The 24512-nt window shown below is 34.2% G+C and overlaps 1 protein-coding gene across 2 annotated transcripts; it reads left to right on the top strand.

Moving 5' to 3' along the window:
* Nucleotides 1–23796, top strand: LOC104903374 (secretory carrier-associated membrane protein 1). Of its 2 annotated transcripts, XM_010691400.4 has the most exons (13): nucleotides 4–241; nucleotides 2456–2518; nucleotides 3376–3486; nucleotides 3603–3665; nucleotides 3957–3990; nucleotides 4086–4208; nucleotides 13715–13777; nucleotides 13867–13960; nucleotides 21187–21232; nucleotides 21303–21370; nucleotides 22392–22440; nucleotides 23147–23212; nucleotides 23319–23796. In XM_010691400.4, the coding sequence occupies exons 1-13, from the start codon at nucleotides 191–193 to the stop codon at nucleotides 23403–23405; spliced, it is 918 nt and encodes a 305-aa protein (XP_010689702.1). In that variant the 5' UTR covers nucleotides 4–190; the 3' UTR covers nucleotides 23406–23796. The 2 variants fall into 2 exon arrangements, 1 of the variants encoding a protein (XP_010689702.1); XR_008967612.1 differs by lacking the exons at nucleotides 22392–22440; nucleotides 23147–23212; nucleotides 23319–23796 and adding an exon at nucleotides 19884–20224 and having other exon boundaries at nucleotides 1–241; nucleotides 21303–21369.
* Nucleotides 23797–24512: the final 716 nt, after the last annotated feature.

Consider the following 24512-nt stretch of genomic DNA (forward strand, 5'->3'; position numbering starts at 1 on the left):
GACAGTCCTAACTTCTTGTTACTCTCGTTTCAAACTTCAAATCAACTGAAAAGAACCGAAAAGGCAGAAATTCATAGGTCTCAACCCTCACCGTTTATTTTCAACTCAAAACCGGACCTGAAATGTCCTGCAGATTTCCCGCAATTTCCCTCACATTTTAATCTCAATTTTTGATCTCATCTCCATTCTCATGGCGCAAAATCAAAATCCTTTCGCAGAGGAAGATGTCAATCCTTTCGCGGTTTGTTTTCTCTCTCTCTTTTTGTTTTCTATATTCTATTTTACTTTTTTTTTTCTCTCGCATTTGTAGATTGATTTTTTTTTGTTAAGGTTCAAATTTTCCGGATTGACATTGTCGTGACATTGCCTGAAATTATGAGATCTTTTTCTGATTTGAATCTTTTACGGATTTATTTCCTCTTTTCTTTCAACAATGTACGTGCTTGCATGGATGCCTGGAAATGATTTGATTGATAATTTGAGGAGTTATGTAGATGGAATTCAAACTATGCTTTTGAATTTCGAGGTGGATTCGCGTATGGTCTTGTTGTTCGGGAAGAAGCTATGAAATTGATCAGAGATTTTTATAGGGAATTATCTGTCTAATGGAAGTTTGGAGTGTTTATAACAAGTATAGATTATTAGATTTATCGAGGCGGAGCCACATTGTCAGGGTGTGATGCCATTAACTCTGGAGGAACTTTGATTTGCTTCCAAAAGTTGACCACTTGACCCCATTACAAATTTACAATTTTTAAAATTTATTTGCCACCCACCAATTTATTGGGCTGGATCCGCCACAGTCACGTAGCCTGTTTCGCATTTGGAATAGATCATTCAGTACAACTGTAAGCCTCTTAATAGATGTTATTGATCATTGTGATAGATAACTCAGTCTCAAATGGAGTGCTGTCAGATGCTTTAAAAATAACATGCTCCATAGAAGTATATGACAATAAACGATACTAGCTAATGGTGGGAAACATACCTTAACAAAAAATCAGTTGCATCTTGCAGGCTGTTTTAGAAAGACACAAGAAAATGTAATAGGAATATTGTCAAAAATTAATAGTTGTAGAAGAAGATAACAAGGAATTGTAACTTTTTATTTCAATTTTAATTGTAGTTGTAAGATAAGAAGAGAGATGGAGGGGAAAAAACTAAAGGTTTATTCTCATGGGTAGCTAGTAGCTAGACCGCTAGAGTAAGAACTATGAGTATTAATATACAAGAGGGTTGAGATCTCATGCCGCGAAAACCTTAGACTCATATGTACAAGAAACCCCCCTGCTACATGACTGCCTGGTGTTTCAGCTTCTGTTGTGGTTTGATGGGTTTGATTACTAATATTCCCTTTGAAAGAGGAATATTAATTAAGTTAGGATGATTTTTGAGGTTCCCTCCCCCCCTGTTGCTACCCCATGTCAAAAAGATTACTTGGTATCATCAGACGAATTTCCCTAACCAGTCATGTTTGTCATCATGCTTATTGGTTCAAGTGCTATTCAATTCAACTCCTTTTAACTACTTTTAACGGAACCTTTAAATAAATGTTTAAGCCCAAGAAATCATCTTCTACAGGTCTACATACCTGCTCGAGCAATATTTACATCAATATTTCGTTCATAACCACTAAGGATTTATCATTAAATTATTTACATTGGGTAAATGTGAAAATAACACATGGTTGTTTTGGTTGGGATGGATCACCATAGTAGGATCTTGTATGTGACCTTGGATAATTGAATTATCCTTCATGACGTTATTGCTGAGTGTTGAACCTTGCCTTTTCTTGTTTTGATACTTTTTGTTGTATATGCTGTGTTGTACCTTTTTTTAGCAAGTTTGCCATAACTTTCTTCAAAACTTTTGTGTTACAGGCCCAGCCTTTTGCTTTATCAGTATGATTTTACAAGCAATTGTAACTTCTTTTTTATTATCTTTCTTCTTTTGAATTACAGCTGAGTTTGAGTTGTATTCAGAATACTGAGTTCCTCGACATATTTCACAAATGATGTTGCGATTTTTATTAATCCGTCAAATCATTTCAACACCCATTCTATTTGTTTTCAAATTTAAGTTGATTAGATTTTCGCTGAAATTGTAATCAAATTTTGCGACATGCAAATTAAATCCATGTTGCTGCTCATGTGTCAGTTTGACCACATGTTCTGATGTCTTCTTTGTAGACTGCAGACTGTAGCCTGTTAGAACACAACAACTCTACAATTTAAGAAAAAGGATGGTATAATATCAGTTGAGAAGCAGTGTATACAAGCACGAGTTTGTGTTAGTGAGAGCTATAACATTACTTACTTATGCAGTTGATGGAAAATCTTGAAGTTCTATAATATCTAGAGCATATGCTCTTTTCTTTATTGTTTTTTTTTGCAAGACCTCTAGGCGTATTTCCGTTCCAAACTATAATTTTACATGGAAGGTAATGTTTTTACAGGATCAGCCTAACGGAAAAGGATCTAAGCAATCAGCGTTTAATGGAGGTGCTTTTTACATGCCTGTAAGTGGCTTCACTGTTTCACTTCATGATTCTTTTGTCATTTCTTTATTATGTTTGGAGCTTAAATACTTGTCTTTTGTAATATGAACCAATCATTCTTTATTTCCTTCCTACACCATACTTCTAATTTAATGAGCTTTTATCATAATATGATAGAGTGTTCTTGTTTATTTAACCTACACCAAAATTGTTGTCATCATATGAGCTTCCGTTAATTCACTTATATAAATATGCACGCTAATATATATACAATCACATATTCGCACACTACAAATATATTTTATATTATTATGTGTTTTTATATTACAGTCTGAAAAGTTATTAAGACTATAGATCAACAAAATTGTTAAGGTTGTTCATTGATGAAATACTTTCTTGAATGTATGCAATTTTATAGAACTCCTCACTTGATAGATTGAGTTTGAACAAATGGAAACATGCATTTGATTTCATTTTCTACAAGTTGTTTTGTAAACTTATGTAGATGAAACAAGCATTCCAAAGAACATACATAAATGAGTATCAAGTGATTAATTGTCACTTTGCGCGCGAGCCTTTATCCCTGAACCTTCCTTTACACCCCCCAAAACACCCACACATAAAAAAACACCTACCCACCCATATATGTATGTATATATTCACACCCATGCATTGCCTGCATTTTGTGAGGACTTGAAAGGGTTCGGGTTTCATGTTAGTGTATTACGTTTTATCATATATGGTCTATAGAATTGTTATTCTTCATTTCTTGACCTGCTTTGATATGTTTGTTGGAGATTTCACTGGTGAGTTGCATTTTAGTCTTGTTGAGGATACACTCTTATTCTGGAATTAATTAAATTATTCTTCGATGGCAGAATCCCGGTAGTGTTGCTCCTTCACCAAACCCTGTTCTCTCACCACTTCCTTCGGGACGTGCTGATTACAATCGTGGTGCAACAGTTGATATTCCTCTTGAGAATGGAATGGTATAATCAAGTTCCACTGAGATTGCAAAGCAGCTAGCACAATATCGTGCTATTGATGCTGGATGCTGTATAACTTATATTTGTGGTTCCTTTTGTTTTGTAACTTCCATTTTTAGGATTTGAAGAGCAAAGAGAAGGAACTGCTAGCAAAGGAGGCTGAATTGAAAAAAAGGGAACAGGTATCACACTTTCGTAATTCAGGAATTGCAAAGCAAAATTTTTACGAGAAGTTAAGATTTCAAGCTTAGCAAGAATGACATTATGCTCTCACATATCTTCTGGATGGAGTTGATTTCCTATATATGTCCTTTCTGTATCTCCCAAACCTTCATTGACTTGTAAAGTGCATATTATTAAATACTTATAACTGATTTTCCTTATAGAAACAATCGAAGACCTGTATATTTGTCATGGTATGTTTCTTTCAATATTACAACTATGTGCTATTTTGATCCCCTTTATGGATACAGGAATTGAGGAGGAGGGAAGATGCTATTTCTCGGGGTGATTACACTTTTCATCTATCTGAATTCCAACAGCAAGGTATCATGTATTGTCATTAGCATCTGACGTCCAATTATACTTCCTCCTTTTTGCAGCTGGGATTGTGATAGAAGAGAAAAACTGGCCTCCGTTTTTCCCTCTTATACATCATGATATTCCAAATGAGATTCCTGTTCATCTACAGAAGTTGCAGTATGTTGCCTTCACCACATATCTGGGTATGTGATGTTTATAAAATTTCTAATGCACATAGATGATTGCTGCTGCATACTTGGAATACAGCTCTAGTACTTTAAAAAAAAAAACTTATGTTGTATTTTTTTTGGCTTCCTAATGGACTCCATTAACTTTGACTAAGTATAAAGCGTTAAGGTGCAAACCATTACACAGATAATACTGCCATTTCGAGGCAAATACTTATATTGATGATAGATTTGAATAGAAAAATAATAATAACGAAAGCAAATGAATCAATAGTTTGATTTTATATTCCTTTGTTATCCATCCTGCTTTCTCTTTCATCATCCATCATCCTCCACTACAACAATATCCCTTAACAAACCGATACCACCCTCCTATTTTCCCTCTTCAAAGAGGCCAAAATCCATAGCTAAATTTTATTTGATTTTCGTTAATTTTTATCTCTTTTTTAAGTTGTCTTTAGATCTAACTTCTCTACATCTCCATCTCGTATGATCTAGTTTGGAGTATGAATTTGAGGTTTAGGAGGGTGTAAGCAGTCGTGGTTTTGGGAGGGAGAATTTTAGAGGTGTTGGTTTTCATAGTAGAAAAAGTTGATATGTACTTAGGAGCTACTACTTGTTATGGTTGAGTTAGGTGGCTTCGTTAATATAAAGGTTGCATTATTTAGGAATAACTAAAAGGTTTGCTTATTCGTTGCAAATGGCTAAAAGGTTGCATTATTAAAATCAAAAAATCCATATATATATATATAGAGAGAGAGAGAGAGGCAAGATCACATGAGAATGCTCCTTACATGAGAAACCACATGATTGGTGTAGAGTTACAACATTTATTCATTAGAAAATTTTGAATTCAAAAAAAAATTTGTTCTTTTTGAATTTTTTTTTCAAATATTTTGTTTTTGGAGTTACATCACTTTTTCATTAGAGTTATATCACTTATTCATAAGAGTTATAACGTGTAAAATTCATTCTCATTTCCCATATAAGGCCTCGTTTGGTTCACATGGGAAGTAATTTCCCATGGGAATTCACATTTCATGGGAAATTCTTTCCCTTGTTAATTTCCTAGGATTTAGACAAAATTGTTTGGTTGACACCATAGGAAATTGCATTTCCTAGGAAATTACTCACTAAGGGGGGGTTTGGTGAGTGATTTCCCATGTTTCATGGGAAATTCTATTTCTCTTGGAATTTGTATTTCCTGTGCTTCTTCCATTTCCCTCCAACCAAACACAACACCCATAATGTATTTCCTAGGAATTTGTATTTTCAAGGGAAATAGCTTCCAACCAAACAACACCTAAGTATGCATTCTCATATGAACTCACTTCTCTATATATATATATATATATATATTATATATATATATATATATTATATATATATATATATATATATATATATATATATATATATACTTCCTCCGTTTCTTTTTACTCGCTACACTTCTCATTTCACGGACTCCTAGGCAATTTTTGGAGAAGAGAGAGGTAGAGAGTAAAAAGAAAAGGGACCCATGTGGGAGGAGAGAGATAGAGAGAGTTTATTGCCCAAAAAAGAAGTGTAGGAAGTAATGTGAAACTTCCCATAATGGAAAGTGTAGCGAGTAAAAAGAAACGGAGGAAGTATATATTATATATATATATATATATATATATATATATATATATATAAAACAACTCATAAAGTTCAATCCACTATTAAGAATTAATGATGCTTGAAAAAACCTATAATATGAATATCCCATTTCAAAAAAAAAAAAGAACCAACAATAAGTTGAACCTTTAGTTGGAAAAATGAATCTAAAAAGTTACAAGTAATCAAAGATGAACCTTTTGTTCAAAAATAGTCTGAACTTTAAATACGGAACATGTGAACCACCAAAAAGATGGAACTTTAGTTCAAACATGATGAACCTAATAATATTACCTTCCAGCAATTCAAATGAGACACACCTTCACACCATTATATTAAAACCTTCGCTATAAAAAAAAGATGAATCTAGATAGCCTGATATGTATAATAATCTTAGAAATAAAATTATACACAATACAACAAGCGATATGTTAACTGCATAGGCATTGTGTACTCTAGGAACCAGAGTAGTCGAAATGCAATCAGTTTGAAAAGAACATTATATTGTTCTTGTCTTTAAGAATGTAAAGCCTTTTCAACTTCACCAAATTATGTCCATCTAATGTGGCTAACTTTGCAACTTGCATCATCGATAAAAGCCAAAGCATCATCAATTTCTTAGTTCATGGTAAGAGCACATAAAGACTGGGTAGCTTCCATAGAAAGCCTATGATGCGTATCAAGTGCGACAATCATAGGTCACGGTTGGCCAGACAGTGCTAACCACTGTGCGAGAGTCCTAGTTCTGTTAGGATTCGTACGTAGTCTCCTAGTTCTGTTAGGAGACTATGTAATTTAATTGCTTATTAGGCGTTTAATTTCAGTTGTGTGAGTGATAAAAGGAATCCTATTATATTTAGGAGTCTAATTCCTTTGTCATTGAGTCAAGTTAGGAGTCCAAATAAGATAAGTTATGGTAATTCTTATCCTAAGTATGGATAGATTTTATCTTAGGCGTGTGAATTAGATTATGTTTATCTTTGTAGTTGTGCTTATCTTATTAGGGTGATAAGATTTAGAGTGTGTTAGGCGTGTATATATAAGTACACGAGTATTATTAATAAGAAGAGATTGGTTGTTTGCTTTTGATTAAAAGATTGTCAAGTGCATGTTTGCATTGATTTTGGTTGTCGTACCAAGAACACATAAATCGTGGTTTATGTGAATCTCCTAATTGAGGTTAGGTAGAGATCCTCTAGTTCTTGAGGGAACATATAGAGTCTATCCATTTAAAGTTTCGATCTTTAGTATTAGTCGCATTCGTTTTGGTTCGAAGCATCCGTGGAATCACATCAGCCTAGGGCGAGATCTTCAAATGGTAACTTCGGCATAAGCACAACATCAACAAAACTTTTAAAATTTCAGTTGTAATTTCCTCTAGATCAATTAATTGAAACGGGAATATTACTTCAGGCTTTATTAATGTTATTAGTAATTTTTACTTAACTTATGGCTTTTAAAATGGAGGTTATGTTATTGAGCTTAACTAGAAGGCTATATAGAAATTACATAACTCGTGAAGAATAAAGTAGTCACTTGTCTCTTGATGAATGGCAAAGATTAGGGCTACTGAGCCAAGGGTGGCTTATAAACTGTTTACACTCGGCTCGGTTAAGGCTTGGCTTGGCTCGAGAGGGCTCAACACCCTAACGAGTTGAGCTCGAGCTACCTTAAGCTCGGCTTGAAAGCTGGCGCCCAATGGTTTTATAGTTACTAAAAATACATCATAATGTTTAATATAAGATAGAATAATCAATAACTATGGGAAAAAATGGTAGTCTTGGGATACAAGACCACACTATAAACTCAAAATGTACATGTTTGATAAACCAGAAAAGCACCTAAAAGCAAAGAAAATAACAAAAATAAATAAATGAGAGAGATTACTTAAAGAAACGTTGTATAGTTATTGATGAGAAGACAAATTCCAACTACAACCCCACTATTATCATTTCTTTCGTCTTTACTACATTTTTATATAATTTGCTTTTCATTGGTTAAAAGTCTTATCCAAGACACAGGTTGTTCCATCATATGTTGCTCGAACTTTTCATTTCACCTCAAAAACCCCTGTTGGTTCCTCGACACGTGGACATGGGTGGGACACTCAACACTTCATTTTGGGCCAAAAAATTGAAAATATTCCACAAAATAGCCGAGTCGAACACTTGGACATGTACCCATGCTGGACGTGCGTACCCAAGTCCAAGCAACAAAGTTTACGTCAAAAAACATAGAGAAAGGAGCTATATAGGCTAGTGTAGAAGCAACAAATAAATGAAGCTAGGAAACAGTTACATGAGTTGCACAGGGGGAGGATAAGAGTGACCAAGCTTAGTGAAAAAATCATCCAAGGAGAGAGAAAGTTTGAGAAAAGGGTATTTGTTTTTCTGCTTTATTTCTCCTTGTTGAAAACAAAACAACAAGCTGTAATCTTCAGGCACCCCACATCGGTAGAATACCATGAAGGTGTGTTAAATGCATTGTAAAAGAAATCTTTGACTTAGCTTTCTTCTACAGTTGGCTTACTTGCTTGAGCCATGCAATTAACAAGTGTTTGGACATTGGACTTTTGAATTGTTTAATGTTTGGGCCTCATGAAATTTGACCTTGGACTTGCTTTGGCCAAAGTGAATTTCAAGTTTCTAGCGAACTCGAGCCAAGTTGTAAGTCCTGAACTCGAGTTCCAGCCGAGCCCAATATTTCAAGCTCGACTAGCTTTAGCTCAGCCCTATTAAGTACGTTTACAAGCCGAGGTGAGTTTTTTCAGGTTCCGTCTCAATTCGGCTTTAGCACCCCTAGCAAGGGTAGTGTAGATTACTTCAGACCCACTATCTAGTGCATATCGTATTATTCTTTCTCCTATGTAAGAGGAAGTCGTGAAGCTATGATGGCTCCTTATAAAGTTATTAATATTGTGAATCAACAATCCATCAATTAGAAGATGAAAGTCATGAAACAGATAAAGGTATAATGGCACCCTGTGAAGCTGTTGTTAATACTCGTGAACCAACACTATATTGGCGCCTTTTGAACCTGATTCTTATTTCTACTTGCTTTTTATATTAGTTAAGAGGGATCTCCTCGTCTTATAAGTGGTTTTGACCTCGAGAATATAAGGGGATGAGATCCATCTAAATAAATATCATATATGAGGAGACTTGGGAACCACATTTAGGTTCACGAGGAACCATCATAGCTTTCCCTTCCAACTCATGGATTGTTGTTTCACGAGTGTTAATAATATTAGCTTCATGAGGCGCTATCATAGCTTCATCTTCCAATTTGATTGATTCTTGGTGCACGAATGCACACTAAAAAGGGAATAAAGAGTACGAGAGGAACCAGTTAGTGGGGTTTCATCAAATTGGTGATGAAGAAAGTCCCAATTACTTTTACTATCCTTGCCATTTTTCGAGAAGTTAAACTAAATACTTTATATGTTTCTTTTTACTTGCAACCGTTTGACTTTCACACTTGCCAATGCATAACTTCAACAATTAGTATCTTTAATTATCGATATTAAAAAATTATACAAAGTAGATATTTGAAATATATACTTTGAGACGATTGTAACAAGATGCCACATGAATATGTATTTCCATAACTATTTTCACCAAAGATAAAAAAAAGTAGAGTTGGTGAATAGTGTAAAAGTCAAACCGTTGCAAGGAAAAAGGAACGGAGGAAGTATATAAGATAAACAATGAGAGATCACATAAACACTTTTTGGTGGCATTTGTCGTGCAAAATGATCTGACTTGTAAGTGACCATTGTAAATTCTTCAAAAGTTTTCTTTGTGTAGAGAATTTATGATTCTATAAAGCTCTGCAATCAAACTCTCTCAATAACGTGTGTGGCATGGTTTATGAAGTGATGAGTTGGTTGTTGGATTTCGAGTCAAATAAGAAGATTCTTAAAACGAGAAGGTTCTTTTTGCAAAAATTTTGAACGAAATTGGCAAATATCTTTAACAGGATGTGCATCTACTTCTTTTAAAACTATTTCCAGCTCTAATACAAAATCAATCACATTTAGTTTGTAACTAGGTTAACACTCCTGCGAGGCACGGTTTGAACAAAAGTATTTGTAGTACCAGATTTTATGAACTCCTCATACATAAATTCTGAAACAATGGCTCCTATTTGAATACTTTGAACAAAATAGACATGGATTATTAACTACTCATTATTAATCGATAAATATAAAAGAATAAAAATCATCTTAGAACTTCTTTTTGCTATTTATCATTGTTGAATTTAACAGATTGTTACTAAATTTATTCGGGCTAACTTTTCTTTTGACTTAATCTAACTTACACTATTACAAAAATTAATTTAAACTTACTTAAACTAATCTTTGCTGAACAGTAACTTTTTTTTACTAAAGCTCTTATGTTTACTGGAACTTATGTTAATATATAAAGGAGAACAAACCCTTAGTAATATATGAACATTATCTTCTATCAAGTAGTTACGCACTACTTGATTGCTATAATGGGAAAACGTGCACACAAAATTATATAGTGAAATACAAAGATAACTTGATGAAACTTAGATAATAATGTACTGTTGATCTTATTTGTTATAGCACTGACCTTCATCAAACAATCTCATCTTAATGTGGTGAATTTAACAAAACAATACTAATAATACATAAATGTTTATATATACATGTGTATGCTTCTAGAATTACATCATGTTAACAAACTGAAGGCCAATACTACATTCAAATTATGTGAGCTATTTATTTAACTTGCAATGATGCAAAAGGTAAAGAAAGTATAGTTAGAAAGAGAAAGAGAAAAAGATGAAAGAAGAATGCACAAAAAGGAAATCAGAGATACAAAAATAATGAAATGAGGAAAATTGAAGGTCATTTCTTCAGATTAACTCTTGTTATACACAAATCAAATGACCTAGGTTTAGGATATGCTTGCTCTAGAACTCTTGTTTAGGATATAAAAAGAGAGATATTAGAATCTGAAAAATAACTTTTAGGAGCGAAACTACTCATGTTATATTGATGCTAAGCTCGACTTTAATTACAACTCCAAAAACAAAATCTTAGATTGAGGATCAAAATAAAAATCAACGCAAACTTGAATCATAATTTCTGGAAGGAAACTTTTTTATAAATTCATATATTTGGAAATTGGAAAATTATTGTTTTTACAAAATACTACCAGAGACTATATAATGGGTTCATTTTGTTCTTCATCTTCTTGAGGGTTGAAGTTTAAGTACACGGGAAGCCTGAATTACTACTAAAGTACTCTACCATCGTTTTAATTTGACTTTCCTCCAAGATAGGGAGCCCCAACCCTCCTTCACTATGAATTATGTATTTCTCAACCTACAAACAAATCCCAAAATAACAAATTTTAATTTCTCAAGAAAATAAAATAATTGAAGGTATGTGAAGTTATGGTTTAAAATAGAAAAAAGGAAGTGTACCTGAGATGATGAGAGAGAAGGACCAATCGAGAAGATAAATTACTGGAGGTGAAGTGAGAATTGGAGTATCAAGATTGTAAAGCAGATAGAGCTAGATGACTAAAGGAAGGCAAAGAGATATGGAACAGTTAAGCAAAAGAATTTTCTATAATTATTTTTTTTCTTTTTGGGGAGAATATAAGATTTAAAAGAAACAATAAATAGCTACCAAAACACTAGGAGGGAAATAGAGTTAACCATGTTATGCCACATAGGATAGTTTTGGGTGTGGGGGGGGGGGGGGAGAAGTTGAATAGTTCTCTTTTAGTAGATGGTAATAGATAATTTGCACCTATATCTATGAGGACAAAAGCTGCAACTATACCTTTCTCATTTTAAGAAAATTTTAATTGGATCTCTTCTCTATTTGTGTCTGTGTGTTTGTGCTCTCACTTTATTATGCAAAGTTTTCCATGATTTTGGCCTAAAAGAAGTGTTGTAGTGTCCATACCCATGTAAGACTGTCGACGATATATCAGAGGTACTTGAGGTAAAATGAAGAGTTCGAGTAATAGGTTATAAATATGTGAGTGTATTTCTGTTTGTTCTTGTTTCCTTGCAATGCCTTGCCATATATTTGGATAAATCAAATCATTTATAGTAGTTGGCATTTGGTAATATTATGAGGATCGAGATCCTACTTTGGATGACAGAATCGGATCATAAAATTCTACGTAAATGATAAAATTATCCTAAAAATTTGATATTTAACTTTTAAATCAGTAAAATTCTTTGTTTTTCCATTGATAATATTTTTAACTTGAGTATCTTCATGTCTATAGCATACCGTAATGAGTAAGTAGTCAAAATGACAATATAAGAAAGAAATTCTGAAGTAGCCTAGAATATAATTTATGTAAAAAAGAGAAACATAATTTACTGATCTAAAACTAAAATTTCAAAATATATCTTAACATAACCATATTTATTTCGACATGGTTGACATCCCTATACCTTAGCATTTACCTATTAAAAGGAACATAAATCTTATCCGACGTTCCAAAGTATCATTATCACCAACTTTTTGATTGAACATTAAACATATGTAAATTGTAGAGTAAAAGGTTGAGCTTTATGTTCATCCATTGAAGGTGTTTTTATTTTAGGCTTGCGTCCTTTTTCCAGAGAAGTAGGCTTTGAAAAATTTAAACATGTTTTTTACTACTATATTGTACGGTCGTATGATATTTTGATCCTGATCGATCCTAATCGATTTTGTGCAAACCTGACGGATCCTGAATGGATTCTGTTGACAGTCCGATTATGCAAATGATCCAAATCGTTTTGACATATTTGAATCATACGATCCTACGATCCATATTGCGATTTTAACAACAATGGTAGTTGGTACTTGGTTCTATTACTGCATTCTGCAAATGCATTTTGTGCATTAAGTCTTCTTTAGCATTTGAAATAGGGAACCATCTATATAAATTAGCTTAAAAGAAAAAGTGTAACCAGTCTTAGAAAAATCTAGAAGAAAGGTTTCTCTTTAGTTCTTGGAAAGAGAAGACCTTATTGGGTAAATGAAATACTTATGATGAAATATTTAGTTCAGGAGAAGGAGAAGCTATTTCTCCAATGAGTATTATATGTCTTATGAGTTGTCAGACTGCAGACCATCTATATTGTATATTTACTGGTTGAGCTTTGTGACCATGAATCCTTTTTTGTCCCTCTGTTGATCACCTAAAATGCAAAAAGTGTAGAAAAATTCTAATTTTGTTTCACTTTGTGCCTAGAACTTTATATTCTTCTATTCTGAACAGCAATATACTATATAATGAACAAGCCTAACTTCTTCAATAGCCTATCCCATTTCTCTCTAGAACAATTTTCCACCTGTCCTACTAGTACGACAACCTCAGTAGGGGTGTTTTAAGAGTCATTTATGACTTTTAACAAACACTTGTCTCCTATAACTCATCCTTGTGATTTTTTACACATCACTTTTCTTATCCTAGAGTTACCAAAACCGCATATTTCCTGTTTTTTCATTTCAGCGTTTTATGCATATGTACATGCGTCATTTCAATTCAGGCTTGCAAAATGATGAGCCCAGTCACCACCTAATATTACTCTTATTCTAAAAATTATGTAATGGTGATTTGAAATTCTTGGAATCAAATCTAATTCCCTTGCCAGTAAGTACTGTGAACAAAAATTTTGGGATGAAATCTATTTGCGGGAACCTGAGCTTAGATCCCTTAAATTATTGGGCGGGTTTTCTTTATTCTTGGACTAATGGTTGAGGTTGTTCTTGAGGTGCAGATGCTTTTCTGCGCTGTATTTATCTTTTGAACCAGAATTGCTTACTCTGCAGTCAAGATACTATTATCATTTTACAGTTTCTAGTAAAATCAACTGACTTGTCTGAGTTTATCCAGGACTTGCACTTTGCCTTCTATGGAATATTGTAGCAGTCACTATAGCTTGGATCAAAGGGGAAGGTGGGTTTTGTGATCTAGGCTTATGTGTTTGGTGTCTCAATTATTTACAAGCATTCATTTTTCGTTTGCTTATGCTATTTTTGTTCCAGGAGTGAAAATTTGGCTTCTAGCAATCATTTACTTTATATCTGGAGTTCCGGGTGCCTATGTCTTTTGGTATCGTCCATTGTATCGTGCTATGAGGTAATTTTACTCCCTGTAGCTTTTGTTTCGAGAGATATCTTTGCTGGATGAGAAAGTACAATAACTTGTGTATCTTATCAGCACTTTCTTTAGTGGTTTTCTCAAGTTTAACTTTTTGTTTGAATGTAGACGACTCCCTAAACCTCTTTGAATTACTTTGCCTTGGCATGTGCTTTAGAACTGTTTGTTTCTTTCCTGTAACCTTCTAAAGATGGTTTTTTCCTCCTGTGTATCAACCCTGTAGTAAAGGCTGTCATAATGTCACATTTTCTTCAGAAAGTAAACGTTTGACTTGAGATGGTGGGAGTCATAAAACCTTTACCAAACTGGAAACTAAAATGTATGCACAGATACTGACAAGAACTTGTGTATTTTATGTGGAGCTGGATGCTTATTTCTGCTTAATATCTAGTATAATCTTTTGGTCAGGTCAACTATAGAAATGTAGTATATTGTGTATTCCCCCGTCCTAGAATAGTCTCTACACTTTCGTTTTTTGTTTGTACTACATTAGTTTGAATACTTTCATATATGACATGGTCAGTGACGTATTCAGGAATTCAACCATATGGGTTCGGAGCCGGTAAAAAAAAAATACTACATTCATTCACTTAAAGTTCAATACATTAATTCAAATATCAAACTACAATAGTTAAATAGAATGTTAATTCATTACATAACATCAACAAAAAGTTACAAAAGCATCCTACGAGTTTTCATACTTTGGCAACATTTTAATACATCATCATCACTAACTTGAACAAAAAGATCCCTCTCAAGAAATGTGACTAAGCTATCATCCAATAGTTGATCACCCATACTATTCCGCAACTTGTTCTTCACATAAGTCATCAAAGAGAAGAGTCGTTCCACACTTGCCGTTGCCACCGGAAGAATTAACACTAGTCTTATTAGCAAGTAAACTAGTTTATAAGAATTATGCATTTTTGTTTCAACAAGCATCATAGAAAGTTCATGAATATCCTTCACTCCAAACCTTGCATCTTTCCTCATGTCATCATAAAAATATTCAAGTTCATGTCGAAGTGTTGTCATATCATTACATGGGAATTCTTTTGGATAAAACTCGGCAAGCCTAAGCAACATTTGTGTATCAAATGCCTAAAATATATTGATGGGATTCAAGCAATAAATACATATAAGCAACTTCAAATTTTTCTCATCAAACCTATTGTTAAGCTCTTGAAGTTGCAAATCAATAACACTTAGAAACATTTCAACTCGAAACGGTGAAGATTTGGAACTTTGGCAAAGAAACGTTTTGATTATTCACGAGGAATGTACAAATCATTCATATCAACAACATTAATCTCATTTCTAGCACAAAAAGAAGTAAGCATCTCCAAAAAAAAAATTCCATCCATGGTCTCTTAACTTTTGCAATCAATTATTAGTCAAAGAAACAAATGACATAGCATTAACAATATCTTGGTCCCCTCTTTGCAAAGCTTGACATAATTTTTCCGTTTGTCCAAATATTTCTGACATCAAGTGTAACATGAAAACAAACTCAAATATTGACATATTAGCAATAGCTTGCACACGATCATCTTTATTACCCTTACTTGTTCCAATCTTCACAAGAACCTTAATGATAGTGGAATACAATGAAGTGACATTGTTAATTGTTTTATAATGTGATCCCCATCAAGTATCACCTGGCCTACCCAAACCAATCTCTTGGTTTAATAAGCAGAAGGATTTTCATTCATGATCAAAGTTTTAAGACCGTTTATCTCACCCCTCATATTACTTGCCTCGTCATAACCTTACCACGAACTCCAGACAAACTCAATGAATGATCCATAAGCAAAGTTTCAATTGCATGTTTTAATGTCAAAGCCATGGTATCATTAACATGCATAGTTCCAAGAAATCTCTCACTTATGTTCCCTTTTTTGTTAACATAACGCAAGCAAAAGGCCATTTATTCTTTTTGAGACACATCACTAGATTTTTCAGCTAGTATTCTAAAAGAATCAGCCTTAATATCATCCATAAGAAGCCTAGTAGTTTCTTTTGCACAAGAGTTAATAAAGTCCTTTTGGATCATAGGAAAAGTCATTTGATTGTTCCTCGGAGCATTACCTAAGACAACTTTGCTCACATCACTATTATTTTCAGCAAGCCATGTTATAAGTGCAAGAAAGTTCCCTTTGTAATTCGATATGTCACTTTCAACATGTCCACGACATGCTAACCCTTGACCCAAAAGAAACCTTAGACATTTCAATGAATATGTTAAGCGGGATTTATAAAGGATCTTAGCTTATGTGGTATAAGAGCTAAATGACTCAGACGACTTTGGCTTAGTGAAAAAATCAAAATTTTCTCTAGCTTTATTATGAGAACTATTTAGATCCTCAACATGCATTTCCAATCTTTAAGTTTTGTTCCAACCTCTAAAGTCTCCATTAACAGAGCAATCATGTGTCCCTAAAGACTTGATTTTGCCTTTAAACAAGTAGCACACAAAGCAAAAAGTCATCTTTCTCAACATTATATTCAAGCCAATCATACTTATCAAACCAAGCAACATTAAAGCGCATACCTCCTATCTCTCTTTGAGGAAAGTCATGTAAGCGTGTGACACAACTTTTTTTGGGTATGCCAATATCGGGATTCTTTTTCCGGGGTCATGTGGAAGAAGATTAACATTAGGTGGGAGCATCTACATCTACACTAGCATTTGAATAATTTTCACTTTGTGGTGTACTTTGTGGTGGTACGGATGTTGGGGACTCATTATCACGAATTTCACCTTCTTGTATTGAATTTAGAGGTTCTCTTGAACTAGGAGAAGAACTAGCGGATGATTTTTGTGACTTGTTTCCCGCATGATCTTTCCAAAAAAATTCTATAACCCTTCATAGTCACAATACAATTTAAACAAGCAATAAAATTCAACTCCATGAGTCTAGACACTTCAAAGTTCAATCACATTCATTTATTCAACATTTACTCAACATTTACAATCCACAATCCACAATCCATTATCCAGTGATCCACATTCGTTCATTCAACATTTAAATGATCAACAAAAATGAAATTTTCTCAGGAAGTTTGACGTAATTCTCAAATTACCCCTCACATTTGCGAATATACCCCTGAACTTTGTGTTTGAGCTCAAAATACCCTTACCATACACCGAAATTCAAGTGCATTAATTTCCTAAGGTACCCTTGAAACTTAAACTTTGAACTTCAAAATTCAATAAGGGTATTTTGAAAATTAAGCCAAACTTCAAAGGTACCTCGGGAAAATTTCCTCAACAAAATCACAGAATTACAATTACTACTAACTCTTGAAAGAAATTTTAAACAAATTTAAACAATTCAATACATATTCTAATGTCTAAATGACTAAAATCTGAAATTCATAAAACAACAAATTTCGAGTCCATGAGTCAGTAAGTCTAAGTAACACTAACAAGTAACAACTCCACAATCCACATTCATTCATTCAACATTTAAATGATTAATAAAATTACTTCCTCTGTTTCTTTTTAAATGCAACAAAGGGGTATTTTCTGTAAGCTATAAAATATTCCTTTGCTGCATTTAAAAAGAAACAAAGGAAGTACATAGTTACAATTACATATTCTAATGTCTAAAAGACTATAATCTGAAATTCATATTTAAAATTGAAGAAATAAAAGTTACCTTTGGCTAATTGGCTGTGAGGCTGTCATTGTGCTGCTGCTGCGGTTGGTAAGTAGTCACCGGTAGTGCACCATCGAGGACTGCAGCAGCCAGCAGGGATCCGGCAGTCAGTTGGCTTGGCAGTGAAATAGTGATGGTGTTATTCGTTGCTTAGGGAGTTAGGGTTTTGGAGAAAAAAATGTCGACTTTGTTGAGGTGGAGGTAGATTGGGCTTTCAGTTTTATGTTTAGAATTTAGATAAAAGAAAAGAGAAGAAAAAAAAAGGGTGTTTTGCTGGATTCGAACCCAGTCCCCACCCCACGCGCGCACATAGAGGTTTATGAGAGAGACAAAACCACTCTGCCACCCGCTTCATTCATGTTTCACTTTTCACGCGAGTAATATATATCTTATAGCTAAAATATTTTTAATTTTAAAAAAAAAACTAGGCAATTTTTTTCCAAAAATCATTGGGTTCATCTGAACCCACTCAACCCATAGTAAGTCCGCCCCTGGACATGGTCCCACTATTATTATACTTCCTCCGTTCCTTTTGTATTGTAACAATTACAATTTTGAGTAGTTTTACATCTATTGCAACAATTCTATTTTTAGTATAAAAAGCAACTTTAATTGACATTATTACCCTTACTTTATCCTATTAAAACTCTCACTAATTATTCACCAACCCACCTTTTATTGTTAAAGGGGTACTTTTACTTTATTAAAAGATCATTTCTCTCTCCTTCTCTATTAAATTAAAGGGTAGTTTTATGCTTAATTACCCACCTTTTTCATTTCCTTAAAATCGTGCCCTAACCTATTGTTACAATAGAAAAAGAACGGATGTGGTATTACTTTTCTAACACCCCTTTTAGCCCTTACTCTATCTCTATCAATAGAAATATACCCAACTTATTATCTCCAATGAAAAAAAAAACCCCAGAAGGTCTTATCACATCTACCTTATAATAAACATAACATTTGATAACCACATATCTCCTTAAACTATGTGTGGCAACAAGTCTTCAGATTTTGTCGGACAGAGGGAGTATTTAAGTAGTATGTGTAGTGTGTACTAAAATCTGAATTACTAGGTAGACCATCTATATGTACGCTGTTGAATTAAACCCAAAATGGAGCTTCAATTGGAAATTGATATTCAGTGAACCACCAATCAGACTTCTTTTCCCGAACATTATTGAATATTAATAAAACAACAGAACAAGCAATGGAGCTTCACCTTTTAAGAAATGTTTAATGCCTGATTGAAGATTTATTGATGTTTGATTGAAAATGTAACTGGAATTTTTTTCATAAATGACTAGACATCACTGTGGGTAGAAATTATAAGTCACATATCAGTTTGATATGGTGACAAAGAAAGATATAATAGGAGAGAGGGAGAAGGGGGGGGGGGGGGGGAGGGTTCCTACTTTCATGCTATAGTTAAGTAGTACATACCGTTGTAGTATGTCCTTGCTGTTGTTTCAGGAAGCCTTCTTGATACTCAGGTTCACCAAGAGTTACTGGACTCTGGAGCGAATTCTTGTTCCATAATTATCTTCTTTTTTTTTGAGGAATGGGGGTCCAGGACCAGGAGGAGGGAGCACATAAAAATGTTCAAAACTCTGATCACCAATATTATCATAAAAACTTCCAAATTTGAGTCTTGTGCTATCATCCCCCCTCCAAACCCTCAATATATGCTAGTGGTTCATCCATCTCTCAACAAATCATTATACCAAATTTTAACTTTTTCGATGTGGATAGATAGCCATAGCTGGTTGTTGGTTTGGGCTTGGGACTGGTGATAGGGATACAAATGAGCCAATAAACTTGGTCAAATCAGGACCCATTTGCTATGTAACTAAAAAACGTTGAACAAAAAAATTTAAGCTCATTTAGTACATGTGCCAACTTGAAAACTTTTGTATTCGACTTGTGGATGTTCGCAAACAACTTGTTTATTAGCTTGTTCATGATGTATGGTACATCGTTCGCAATCGTGATGGTTTAAAAATAGCATCAAGGTTCATCTTTGAAAGAAAATTAAAGCTTCACAAAAGGACTTGTGAGTCACGACTTGCAAGTCTGCTGGAGTCAATCCTAAATGACAAATAAGCACAACTGTTTAATTGAAAATTGGAAGATTTTATTTCCCATAATTAGAGTGGAATACCAACAGATTGCTCATTGAACCTTCAGTATCTTTTTTATTTTCATAAGTACACACAAGCTTAACTCAAGTTTGATTTAAGGTTGCTTAGGCTCAAGCTCAAGCTGAAGGAAGTTCGAGCTAAGTTCGAGCAAGCCGGATGTGTAACGAGCCAAGCTCGAACAACAAATCTAGAAGCTCTTTTGAGCTCGAGGCATACTTTAACAAATGATTCTTTTCAAGCTTAGCTTGAACGCTCTAAAACTGGCCTTGACTAGGCTTGGTTTGAGCCTGTTATGCAGCAGGAGTTCTTCAATCTTGCTTCAGTTCCATCGAAAGCAAGGAACATCTCACTCTAAGCCAGAAGGAAGTACCGTGCTGCCAATCGACCAACTAATCAGGGTCATCTAAGCAGAATTGCAAGTCTACAAGAAGCAGCAAACAGTAATGAATCTCATAATGGACCTCATGTAAATGTGCAAATGCAACTATTAACTGATTAGGAGATCATAATTCAAAAGACAAATCCTGAAAAGCAACAGCGCTATCTCATAGGAGAGTACTCTCAAGTCTCAACTGCTGGGTACATGGTTGATATCAATGGACCTGCCTGATATTATCAATATATATAGCTCCCACTAAGCATAGATTAATAAAATCCTAGTTGTCTAATGCAAATTATTACACAAGGTAACAGAAAATAAGGAATTAACCATGGTCAGTCAAACCTGTTCGATTGGTCAGCATTTATACTCAGCAATTGGAGAGTAAAGAAGTGGGTAGCCCCAACAATTATCTGATCTAACATGTTTAGCATCAAATTACATGTGCAAAACAAAGGAATAGACTTAGTGTAGAATCACAACTTCAATGCTCATTGGCATAGGGTAATATATTAAAGGAATGGTAATGAAGCCTTTGTGTAATCTTACATAGAATACCCCATGTGATTACCTAAGGTAAAACATCTATAAAATCATATCTTTTTTCTTTTAATGTTCTTCATTACTCTCTAGAGATTTGTTTATGATGAAAAATGGAAAGTCGCAAAAACAACACATATTTATTAGTAGAGATGTACTTCCATGTGTATGCATAATTATCATCCCATGTAAAGATTGATAGAATCCTTGCCATGCACTCAAGCTATTACCCTTTACCACATGATCCAAATATTGAGGACTACTATGCAATGTACCTTATACTGACTGAGACGAAAATATTTCATTGACTTAAGTACCTTCTACCAACTGAGCCAAAAAATGTGAAATTTGTTTAACCTCACATTCGATATAATAGGTTTTAGATGTGTGAAACCAGTGAAAATTTACATATCAGAATAAGAATTAATATGCGAGAGCCAAATTGGAAAATTATGTAATGGGACTTCTTTCACTTTTCAACAGGACGGACAGTGCTTTGAAGTTTGGCTGGTTTTTCATTGCCTATTCAGTAAGTTGTCAATTACATGGTAGGATTATTTTTGCTATGCTTGCTACTGAAGCTTTTCTTTTCTTTGCAGGTTCATATTGGCTTCTGCATCTTGGCTGCAGTTGCTCCACCTATTGTCTTCGAGGGGAAATCTCTTACGTAAGTTTACATGTCTATGAGTTTATTTCTGTACTCTTTGATCTTTATGTTTTCCGTAAAAGAAGAGGGAGTAGGTAATCCTCATAATGGTCCTCGTCACGGAATCTTTATCTTATGTTTGTAGGGGGGAGGGGATTGTTATGATGCTTTACTGCAGTGAGGGTGCATATATTTTCCATACCTTTGATGCATTGTAATTTACGGTTTGACTTACATCATCATGTAACATATTTTAGTCATATCACTGTGTTCCCACGTCGACACTTATGCCTAATTAACATACTTTGACATGATTATGCTAGCCATTGTCCGTTCATTGAAATTGACTGAGCTCACTTTATGTGCCATATCTGTGGAAGCATCTCATTCTCATTCACCGCTTTTGCTATCATCAGCTTCCGATAAGCTTCTGCCTCAGCTTAAATGATCTGATTTTGGTCCATACATCAATCTGGTAGAGAAGCTTGTTTTTGTTAGAATTTTCTATGATGTCTTTTCATTCGAATCAATCTACTTTTCACTGAAAGGCCTCAGCTATTTCCAGCCTACTTTTGCCTTTAAATTCTTCTCATGCCTGATACTCCCTACAGTTCTTTTCTGAAAATGTGATTACTCTGCATCTCTGGTCCAAAGACCTTTCACTTCTTTTCTGCTTTAGTGCTCATGCTTTTCTAGGATCTTGTTCCGGCTTGGTTATCTTTTTAACATTTACAACATAATGTATTATGAATTCAAGATTCGAGCTCGCATATAACCAGGCAAATTTGAATTGCTGGGAAAATTGATTTCCTCTTCACTTCCAACCTTAGAGCTGTTGCATGCTGGAAAGTACATATAGCCAGTGGACAGTCTTGTCCAATGTATCTTAAAGGACCTTGTGGGATGTATAGGAGTTATTTTTTTGTTGCTAGATAGAAAATGTGAGATGTCTTTGGTTTTCTTATTTCTGAAGTTTTCAAATATTTATGTTTGCTGACACTTCTCTGTTTGCTATGATGTTTGTTTCTATGGTGTATAATAGGGGGATCTTGCCTGCTATAGATGTTTTGAGTGGTAATGCTATTATTGGGGTAAGTTCTACTTTTAAGAATCTCAGTGAAGGCCAATCAAGATCGGATATAGCTGATTTTTTCGCGAGATCTATGTGTTGTGTTTTTTTGCTTGTGATATGGACAAAACGTTGATGTAGAATAACAATCATGTTCATTGGCCGTAGATGTAGAATACAACAAACTAACTGATGAAGAATAGAAAGTAGCTTTGAGAATTCAACATTCAACCATGAATGTTACATGAGAGATAGAAGGAAGAGAGAGAATGAAATGGGTCCGTAGAATTGTTATTAAAATCAGAATATCCTTCATAAGGAAATGAATACAAGTATTTATAATGATTAAACTAACAATCCTGACTAACAAACTTTCCCGCCTAAGAATGGGTTTTAACAACTCTATATTCCACACTATATTAACGGTTTTATTAGCAAATTGAGTTGGTGCCACATTGTATAAACACATAATATTTGTGGGGGTGGAAATCATAATAATAATAATCACACGGTGCTGGAACTTGGAAGGAGTCCAGGTCACGCTCTTCACAGCTGTAAGGTTCTCACTTTAACTTGAAACCTGTTGAAGCGACTTTGATCAGATTTGGTTAAATGAAAGTAGGAATTATAGAAACATTACCTGCGCATTTTTCAATTGACTGTCATTGTCAACAGAAGTACAAAACACTCTGATGTGTCCTTTTCGTTTTCTTTGGGTTTGTTTACAGATCTTATACCTTGTTGGATTTGGATTGTTCGTTCTGGAAGTGCTACTTAGCATTTGGGTTATTCAGGTTTCTCAATGCTCAGTTTCTCGTTAATCTTCATCTTTTTCTTTCTTCTTGATGTTCCATTGTTCCTTTTCCAATCTTCTCTCCACTGTGTCATGTATCTTTGCAGCAAGTTTACATGTATTTTCGAGGAAGTGGCAAAGCAGCAGAGATAAAGAAGCAGGCGGCAAGACAGACAATGATGGCAGCACTATAATTTGGGTACAGAAAAAGTTCACCTTACATATGGAAGATATTCAATTTTGATTCTTTAAAAGCTTGCCGCCAATTTAGCAGGCTTCGACTTCCAACACACACCTCTCTGGTTTGGCCACTCTAATGTTTTGAGGTGGTTGCTAAGGTTCTTGACTGATTAACTTTGTAGAAGTCAACAGATCAGCATAGAGAATACCATTCTACGATGACTGTTGCTGCCATTATGAACATAGGGACTAAGAGCTTGAACTTCATAGAGTTTTCACTTACAGAAGTATTTTTTTAGGAGCATTGAGCTTCATTTTAGAGTTCCACTTGCAGAAGCAGTATTTTTTGTGTAATCTAACTGAATAAATCATATTATTGCATCATCTCCTATTTATACAAGATCACTAACAGAGAAGAAGGAATCTAGAAAGATTAAATTAATAGCTAACATGGGGTTGGTTATACTGTGGCTGGAATCCACTGTTGCTTTAATCTAGATGAAGAATGTTCAACATCCTCAAGCTAGGCGGGAGACTGCATAATCTAAGTGAAAATTACTCCATCTGAAAAGAATTGAGTAGGTAGGTCAATCGAGTGAAACTTCTTGATGCTTTCTCAATCTCAATATGAACACAAACTATTATGCTTCCTCTTTCTAAAATTAGTTGCATCATTTATTGTTTTCACGCTTATCGACACATGATTTCAAGCATTAATATGTTTAACTATTAATAAGTCAAAATTATAAAAGTTGATATTAAATAATATACATTGAAATGAATTTAACAAGATTTCATATCATTATGTTTTTCCTAAAATATAAATCATCAAAGACAATTAAAGTCTAAGATATGAATAGTGAACACTTTGCAAATGCTGCAACTATCTCAACGGAGGAGGTGTGTGGTTGGCCACAAAGGGTGGATGCTCGTGTCTCTTAGCTCTGTCAGCTCATTTTTCAAAAGGTCATATCTTACTTGTTTATTGGAATTAAGCTATTAACTATGTGTTGTAAAGCCATCGAGCCAAATTTTAATATGCAACTTGAATCTTTCCAAAATGTTTAGTGTGATATGAGAAATGTTCATTTGAAATTAACCCAATTGTTCCTAAGAGTGAA

Source organism: Beta vulgaris, chromosome 9 (assembly GCF_026745355.1).
Source record: "Beta vulgaris subsp. vulgaris cultivar EL10 chromosome 9, EL10.2, whole genome shotgun sequence".
Classification (NCBI taxonomy): domain Eukaryota; kingdom Viridiplantae; phylum Streptophyta; class Magnoliopsida; order Caryophyllales; family Amaranthaceae; genus Beta; species Beta vulgaris.

What these genes read in the sequence shown, in the direction of transcription:
- LOC104903374 (XM_010691400.4), top strand. Translation starts at nt 191, where the DNA reads ATGGCGCAAAATCAAAATCCTTTCGCAGAGGAAGATGTCAATCCTTTC. An exon ending in GGTTTTTCATTGCCTATTCA is followed by an intron (nt 21,233 to 21,302) that starts GTAAGTTGTCAA and finishes TTTTCTTTGCAG; the next exon opens with GTTCATATTGGCTTCTGCAT. An exon ending in TTAGCATTTGGGTTATTCAG is followed by an intron (nt 23,213 to 23,318) that starts GTTTCTCAATGC and finishes GTATCTTTGCAG; the next exon opens with CAAGTTTACATGTATTTTCG.